Below are 9020 nucleotides of genomic sequence, written 5' to 3' on the forward strand. Positions count from 1 at the left end.
AAGGTTGTATGTTTTCGACACGAAGCAAAGCAGTATACTCTTCTATAGTCGGAGTCATGTCTTCCTGATTGAAAGTAAAACATTGGTAGGCTGGATCCTAAAATCTGACCATAGCTTGGATTAATCGTTCGTCTATGTTGACAGTAATCAAGTTGGATATGTCCCCATATCTTTCAGTGAAGATACCCCTAGTGTCCAAGTCCCACTGATTCCAAACCCGAACCAAATCTTCAAGGTTATTCTGGCGAACATTCACAGTTACGTGCTCGGGCAAATTGGCAATACATCCCTCCACTAGACTATCCCCTCTTTCTTTCTGAGTCTTTAGAGACCAGTCTCGAACCACGGCATTCCTCTCGGTTGTTTGTATAATTGACTCTTCCATTAGAAACTCGTTTTTTGGCAACCGATCTCTAGTCAACACCTTCCTAATATAATGCCTATAATGCATGATGGAAAAAAAATAAGGCAAAGACAAACAACCTTGATTAGTAATTAAGTATAGGCAGAAAAACATGGAAAATTTAACAAATCGAACTACCCAAATCTAATTTATTAAACAGACCCAGTCCCCTTGTATAGAAAGTGAAGATACAAAAGATAAGAGGCGTTCCTCCCGTGCACTTATTTTGGTGACTACTAAACGGACGGAGGTTTGGCATGGCTCTACTTAAATGGCTCGTACGGTTCACTATATGCGGTTTTGGTTCTAGATAGGTACTCGAATTGTCCGTACTGTCATCTGCTAAGATTAGTACGACGCTTCGGTCATAGCCCATCACAGGCTCACGAGTTCAATTGGAGGGGTTACATTTACTTATGCCTATGCGGAGGGACAAGTTAACTCACGAAAGCATAACTCATATGTAACCCGAAAGTATTCACTAGCCTGTACGGAGGGACGAGTTAACTCACGAAGGCGTAACGTTTACTTTCACTTAAACGGACAAGGCCCAAGTAGAGAGCTCATGTTATGCAAAATGCAAGTGCACGGTGTGTGGGAGAAACTCACAAACCTTTACGTTTTATTTAAAAAACTAGACCAAAACTAAAACCATAAAAATTTAAAGCTGAATAACAATCGGATAAAACAAGTTGGGAGAATATATACAACACTTCAAAAAACCAATTTTGGGATCACGACTAAATATTAATTCGAACAAGGAATTTTGAAAATTTTGATAACACGCGTTTAAGTGACTCGACTCTCAAAAACTGAAATCCCCAGCGGAGTCGCCAGCTGTAGCGACGTAAAAATTTCTTCTTATGGTCACTAATTGAGGCGATTTATTGGAAATTTAAAAACCGACTTTCGATTTTATTAAAAAAGGGAGTCGCCACCGATCCTTTTTCCTAGGTGTGATCGGACACCTAATAAATCCTTTTTTTCAAAAGAAAATTTATTTTTTAAACAAAAAGAAGGCTGAGTTTAGGTCTACGTTTAAAGCCAGAGAAAAAAATAGGGTTCGGGAGTCGGTTACGCACGAGGAAGGTATTAGCACCCTCGCGACATCCAAAATTGGTATCTTATTAAACTTGTGTTGTCTTGATTTTCAAAAGTACAAATTCAATCTGACATTTACTCGTGATCCAATTGAAAAATGAGAATTTTTAGTTTTCGATTTTTTAGAAAGGGTGCCCCGTTTTTAACACGAGCCAATGAATTTCACCTAACATAGCGATGAAATCGATGGCTTAATGTTAAATCGGTACATTGCCTTATTTTTGAAATTAATTAAAACATGAGAAAAAAATATTCCTAAAGTGAGAAATTAAAAATAGATAAATGATACAAAAAAAAGATATCATTAATGAAAAATATTAACATGGAATACTAGAATATTAGAATAACAATAATAACGATATTTACAAAAAAAAATAAAAACAAATCATGTACTAATAATAAAATAGGAAAAAATGATATATTTGGTAATAATAATATAAAATAATAATATGTACATAAAAATACATATATATATGCATATAATAAATATATGTAATAATAATAATATCTACAATAAAAGAAAATATTAGGAAACGTACATAAAAATATATACATAAATTTTTTTTACAACAATAATATAAAATAATGATATGTACAAAATATATATATGTACATAATATAGTTATAAAAATATATATATTAAATTCGGAATAGGTAAATAATAATAAAAATGGTAAGAATATACCGAAGCCTCAATGTTATGGATTACTGAAATTAATCTCTTTTCTTCTCGGGCTGCTGAAATTGGCCTTTGTTGGTGATCTTCACCGGATCAGATTGCCGCAAATAGAGTCAGGTTGACCCGACCATTTTAAAATTTAAAATTTTTAATTATTGTAGTTTTTTTAGACCAATTTTTGTTTAGCCCAGTTACAAATAAAATCTACATAAAAGATACAAAATCCAAATTACTTCAACCCAACACAAACCAACCTCAGCCCACTAACTTAATAATCCAACACAACCAACCCAACCCACTAACTTAACATATCACCTAACCCACTAATTAACCCAAACTAAATTTAACCCATCAAACCTTACATAAACCAACCCATTAACTAAAATATTTCTTCTTTTTTTAATACTAACCCCCCCAAACAAACAAGTCTCCAGCAGCAAACAAAGAAAGAAAGAAGATATCCAAGCTTCAAGCCGCCGAACCCCTCTTTCTCCTTCCAACGTGTGCGCCACCAACAGCCATCGTATGCGCCATGTGAAATCAAGCTACGGGTAGTTGAGTTTTGGTTTTTGGGGTGGCTGATAATCATTTGGCTCGGGTATTTAGAGTGGGTTTCGGTTTGGGAGCTTGGTTGTGGTGTTAATGGTGGTTAATCCTTGGTTGCTTGATTGCTTGCCAGATATTGGAGTTTTTTTCTTGCTTAGATTGCTGAGTGTTCCTCTTTTTTTTTCTTTTTTTTGTTGGATTTTTTTTTTGCTCTTCACCCCTATCAAATGGGGGGAATCCTCCTCTTTTTTTTTAGCCAAAAAAACCTCCCCTATGGTGTAGTTTTTTTTTCTCCTTTTATTTCTACCATTTTGCTTGTTTTTTATGCTATTTGCAGGTAGTGGGTGAAGGAGCAGCCACCCATGTTTGTGGCCTGAAAATCTGGGAAGTGGGTGCCCCAAATCACGTAATCTGTCTAAATGACCAAATCACAAATGCAGCAAAACTTCTGGGGATAAATGTAATTTTTAGAAAATTTAGGGTTAAAATGAAATTTAATAAAAGTTTAGGGGTCTAAGTGAAATTTAAAGAAAGTTTAAGGGTCAAAATGAAATTTAGGAAAAGTTTAGGGGTCAAAATGTAATTTTTATTTTTAAAATTTTTTTTTGAAATTTTGAAAATTAAACACAAACTTTAGTCGGACAAAAATTTAGTGCTTACACATAACATAAACATTATCTTAAACATTATATTCATACATGCGATAAATAGGCTTTACACAAAGACTAGTCTTCCTTGGCAACGAAACACCAAAGTTCTCTCTCATGTCCAATTCATTTGACGACATTCCACCAGGTAGCTCCCAATCAAAACAATGGACCAATTGGGCTAGAAAAAGTTTAACTGTGATTAACCCTAATTTCTTCCCTGGGCATAATCTACGTCCTGCACCAAATGGAATGAGTGCAAAATCATGTCCATGAAGGTCTATATTGCAATCAATACACCTTTCTGGAGAGAACTCTTCAACATTATTGGACCAAACATTAGGATCTCTCCCAATTGCCCAAATGTTTACTAAGACCCTAGACTTTTTTGCTATGTAATAACCATCAATAACTATGTCCTCCATTGACTCACAAGGAATTAGCAAAGGTGCAATAGGATGCAACCTTAAGGTTTCTCTCACGACCATGTCTAGGTACTCCAATTTTGGTAAATCATTTTCCTCCACAATTCTCTTATTCCCGAAAATGCTTTCTAACTCTTGTTGGAGTTTCAGCATTACCCTCGGCTGCCTTATGAGCTCTGATAATGCCCATTCTAATGTGGCAGCTGAAGTGTCGAAGCCACCGACAATCATATCTAATGTTATAGCTTTGATGCTATTCCGATCCATTATATCACCATTGGAATTTATTGTTTGATTTAACTCTGTAAGCAACGTACCGACGAAATCATCTTGCTTTTTCTGTAGATGATCTTTAATGATTGTCTCAAGGGCTTTGTCAAGTTTTTCACCAAGTGTCTGTGTGGAGGCTTTAATTCCCTACATAGTTGAAAATAATCAACACATTCACTCAGTGGTTGTTCATAATTTATGTTGACACCATTTTTTGAATGAAAACGGGGTCGACTTGGATTAAAAAAAGAATGAAAACGGGAGTCGCCACCGATCCTTTTTGATGAGGTGTGATCGGGTCACCTTGAAAAGTGGTTGTTTTTAATAAACGATTTAATTTTTATTAAAACAAAGATTTTGGTCTATGAAATTTAAAAAACGGGTTCGGGAGTCGGTTACGCACGAGGAAGGATTAGCACCCTCGATACGCCCAAAATTGGTACCTAGTTGATTAATTAGTGTCTTAGTGTCGAAAATTGAAAATTTGAAGGGTTTTTTAAAAATACGATCCTTAAAAGAAAACTCTGATAACGTGAATTGAAATATAAGATTCTCTTGTTCCGAAGGAATATCACATCCAGCACATTAGGACACAATACCCTAAACCATCGAAACCAAGATCACCTTATAGTTTAATGAAACCATATTTTGAAGCTTTAAGAGGATATTTGGCTGTTTAGTCGAACGAGAAATCGAAACCCAGCACGTTAGGGCACGTTTCCTCGATTTTCCAAACGCGAAATATTGCCTTATTTAAAAGTTTAAAAAGGATATTTGGCTATTTGGTCGAACGAGAAATCGAAACCCAGCACGTTAGGGCACGTTTTCTCGATTTTCCAAACGCGAAATATTGCCTTATTTAGAAAAATTTTCCTTTTGATGTTTGGTGTTAATGCTTGATGAAACAATAACGAATACGACAAGGTAAGCAAAGTAAAGTGAGTAACAACAATACAATAGGCAAAATGAAATGGCGAGGCGATTGCATAAACAAAGCATACAAATAAATAAATAGAACTAACGTTTTAGAAAAAGCACAAGTGTACATGGATAAATAAACAAACACCAAATAACAATGATGACAATGAATACAATTATGTAAAATATATATATGTGCATGTATAATTTAAAACCATAAAATAAGAAATATATATAAATTACAGAATATGAAAACATGGATAAGTACGTACATATATATAAAATCGGTAAATATTATAAAAAATGTAAATGTGTATTTATATATTTACAAATCGTGATAATATAAAATATATGTATGGGAATTATAAAATATGTGAAATATACAAAAAACATTTTTAAGAGTATAAAATATATAAGTATGTATATGATGTAAAATATGCATAAATATATGTAAGTATATAAGAATTATGAAATGTGAAAAAATATATTTAAGTAGGTATAAGTACGTATATCTATATATATGTGTAAAAAATATAATATTAAAAAAGGGGGTATATATATATGCGTAATATATATAAATACATATATAATGTAATGTTAAAATATTCACATAATATATATAATAATAATGTTGAAAACATCTATTAATAATAAATATATACTTATATGTATTAAAGATATATTCATAAATACGAAAACATATACTAATAATCACAATAGTAAAGATAAAAAATGTATACGTAACATAATGCAAAAATATATAAATGTTGTGATATCTAAAAACATATACATAAAAATGAAAGAAATGTATGACGGATAATGCAAAGATATTTGTATGAGATAATGGGAAATATACGAATAGCACGATATTTACAAGTGTATGCTTAATATAATTATTTAAAAATGATATAAATAAATGAATACATGAAAATAATACCATATACACAAAAATACCTATATATATATATGTAATGAAATATGTGAACAAATATTAATATTAAAGAATATATGATATATGTATATAATAATAGAAACGAAACAAAATACATACATAGTTAAACAATACAATAATAATAAAACAACAATGATAATAATATTATATATATAACGATTAATATTTAAAATTGAATTAAACAGCCAAAAATATTATGAAATTTAAGGTAAAAAAAAATAGATGAAAAAGGGATGAGATTGGATTGAAACCAAATCTCTGGGGCGAATTTGAAAGAAATTAAAGGAGAATGGACTTATCAGAACGCGCGTTAAACTATGGGGGATCAAATAAGTAATTTATCCAAACACTTGAAACGACACCGTTAGAAAGGGGACTAAATCGCAAAGTGTAATGGATTTCGGGGTCAATTTATAAACAACGAATAACTTAATTGCGAAATATAAAAATGCGGAAGGGCCAATTGCGCAAATAGCCCTTCCGCTCAAAAACACGCGGATCCTGCCCTGGTGCGGGTCGGGTCGACCCGCCCCACGTCCGAAACGACGTCGTTTTATCATTAAACAGGGGGGACCAAAACGGTGCGTTTTGGTCCCCTATAAAAGCTAAGTTTTTTTGAAAAATTCATTTGAGACCAGGTGAGGGAAAAAAAAAGAAAGAAAGAGGGAGAGGGAGGGCACGGAGCGATTTCCGGCCAAGGGGGGTCACCGGACGGCCACCGGAGGCTCGCCGGCGCCGGCGCCGGCCACCGCACGCGGTGGCCGGAAAGGTAAAATTTTTTATTTTTTTTTTGCTATTTCCTTTTTATAAACCTATGCTATGTAAAAAAATATCTAATAGATGAGTTTTTGAACAATAAAAAAGGACCTTAGATCTGACTGCCTTTTCTGTTTTTGGTCTTTCTTGCTTGAATCTGCTTTTATTCTTGTATTCCTAAGTAGTACTACAATTGAAAAATGAAAGGAAAAAAAAAATCCCCTTGTTCCCATCCGATTTCGGCTTTTAAAGCCAATATATTTGTTTTGTTCCTTTTGTTTATTGTTTTCCCCATCATTTGCATGCTTTCCTTGCTGTGGTGTTTGTTCTTGTTACAGGTGGTGGGCACGGTGGAGCAGGTGGGAGTGTCAGACGCGTGGGCGTCGTGGTGGCCAAGGCTGAGGCGTGCGAGCGTGAGGGGGACAGACGAGGCTGAGCGGCGCGCCCTAGGCATGCTGCGCCTAGGGTTTTCTGCTGCAAACATTTGTTTTTTTTTTTTGGGCTAGGGTTTCTGCTATTGGGCTAGGTAGTGGGTTGGTTTGTTATTTTGTAATTGGACTGTTGTTTATTGTTTTAATATTCGGGCCTGGGCATAAAATTGGGCCTTACAATGTATATTGCTAATTTGTATTGATATGGTATATAAAAATACATAGCAACACCATACCTGTAGGTCGAAAGCACCAAGAAAAGGCACAAAATCTGCAAGATTGAAAACTCCTGCAATTTTAGTAAGCTCTTCAATAAGCTCGTTGAGGTTAAATTCCTTATACTTCTTCACGGACCCCAAAACCATTTTCAAAGTCATCTCTGCATTAATTTCTGCTAGCTTCTTACTGATGTTAACCATTTCCTTTGCTGTTGCAGCTTCCTTTAAAGATTCAGTGAAATGCATTAGCACTTCCTTCCTCGTAGGTGCATACGATTCAATTTTCGATGTAGTAAAAAGTTGCATATTACAAATCTTCCTCACACTGCGCCAATATGGTCCATGTTCTGTGAATGCTATGCCCCTTTGGCTATTAGAAATTGATTGTAGGACTTGAACTTTTGGCCTACTTGCGAAAATAGCGTCATGTGTCTTAAGAAACATCTCGGCGACTTGAGGGGATGAAACAACAACAGTTGGCACAGAACCTAGCCTTATGGACATCATAGGACCATATTTTTTGGCCAAGCGATAAAGGGATTGGTGTGGAAGCATGCCTAACAAGTGGAGATTTCCAATGATGGGCAAGGGTCGAGGACCAGGGAGGGCTTTCCCTTTTTCTTTGCCATGTTTCCTTGATGAAATGTAAAATAGAATGTAGAAGAAAGAGCAGAGAACTGCAAGGACTGTGAGAAGAGTTGTTGCTAAAAGTGCCATTCTTGTTAATTAATTCACATAAAAGATACGCTTCTATTGTCTATTGCTTCCCTTTTTTACTTATACATTTATATATCAACTATCAATTTTTTATAGATATTTTCTATATGTTTAAAAAGAAATGGAAAAAAAGAGTGGGACAACTCTTCAGCCATCATATTTGACTTCAATCTTTATTACTAACCATCACAAATTATTTTATTGATGATTTCTAGACTAAAATAATTTAGGCCTAATTTAGTTGCCTTTTAGAAACGTTTTTGATATAGAAGTATTTTTAAACAAGATATTTTTATGCTTTTTAAAAGTGCTTTAGGGAAGTATACGAATAAAATTTTAATTTTTGCTCAGAAGTGTTTTTTAACTTAAAAGTGCTTCTAAGAAGCAACGTTGAACTCAATGGCGGATGCAGAAAATTCTTTTTAAGGGGGCTAGAATTAAATTGTATATTTTTATGATAGTAAAAATACAATTTTACCATTTTAATAGTCTATATCTTTATAATTTTTAAAGGAGTAAATCAAATTTTTATTATTTTTAGGTAACCAAAGTGCAATTTTACTAGTATTAATTTAAATTTTATAAATTAAAAAAAGCCTAAATAGACAATTTTCTATTTTAGAGGGGACCGGAGTCCCTACTAGTCTCCCTTAGCTCTACCATTGGCTGAACTAATGTATTTTATTTTTAAGTTACTAGTTTCTTGTGTTACATATGTTTTAAATTATTTTTATTTAATTCATTGTATGTTTTTCATTTAAATAATGCAAGTGCTTAGTACACTTAAATTTTTTATTTCATAAAATGTAAATTAATTAAATATTTTATAATCAAAATAAATATAAAATGAAATTTAATATTTATCTGAATTTATTTATTTAAAAACTTTATTTAGTTTTAATATAATAATATAAATAATAATTAAAATCATAGTAACAGTGTGATTCTATATGAATA

General features: G+C 33.3%; 1 protein-coding gene across 1 annotated transcript; it reads right to left on the bottom strand.

Annotated features, from left to right (window-relative positions):
• Positions 1-3286: 3286 nt before the first annotated feature.
• Positions 3287-8111, bottom strand: LOC107957412 (cytochrome P450 CYP736A12). Its single transcript, XM_016892931.2, has 2 exons — positions 7365-8111; positions 3287-4218 (listed from the first exon to the last, which is right to left on the bottom strand). The coding sequence occupies exons 1-2, from the start codon at positions 8061-8063 to the stop codon at positions 3409-3411; spliced, it is 1509 nt and encodes a 502-aa protein (XP_016748420.2). The 5' UTR covers positions 8064-8111; the 3' UTR covers positions 3287-3408.
• Between the last annotated feature and the right edge of the window lie 909 nt (positions 8112-9020).

This window comes from Gossypium hirsutum, chromosome A05 (assembly GCF_007990345.1).
Source record: "Gossypium hirsutum isolate 1008001.06 chromosome A05, Gossypium_hirsutum_v2.1, whole genome shotgun sequence".
Lineage (NCBI taxonomy): Eukaryota > Viridiplantae > Streptophyta > Magnoliopsida > Malvales > Malvaceae > Gossypium > Gossypium hirsutum.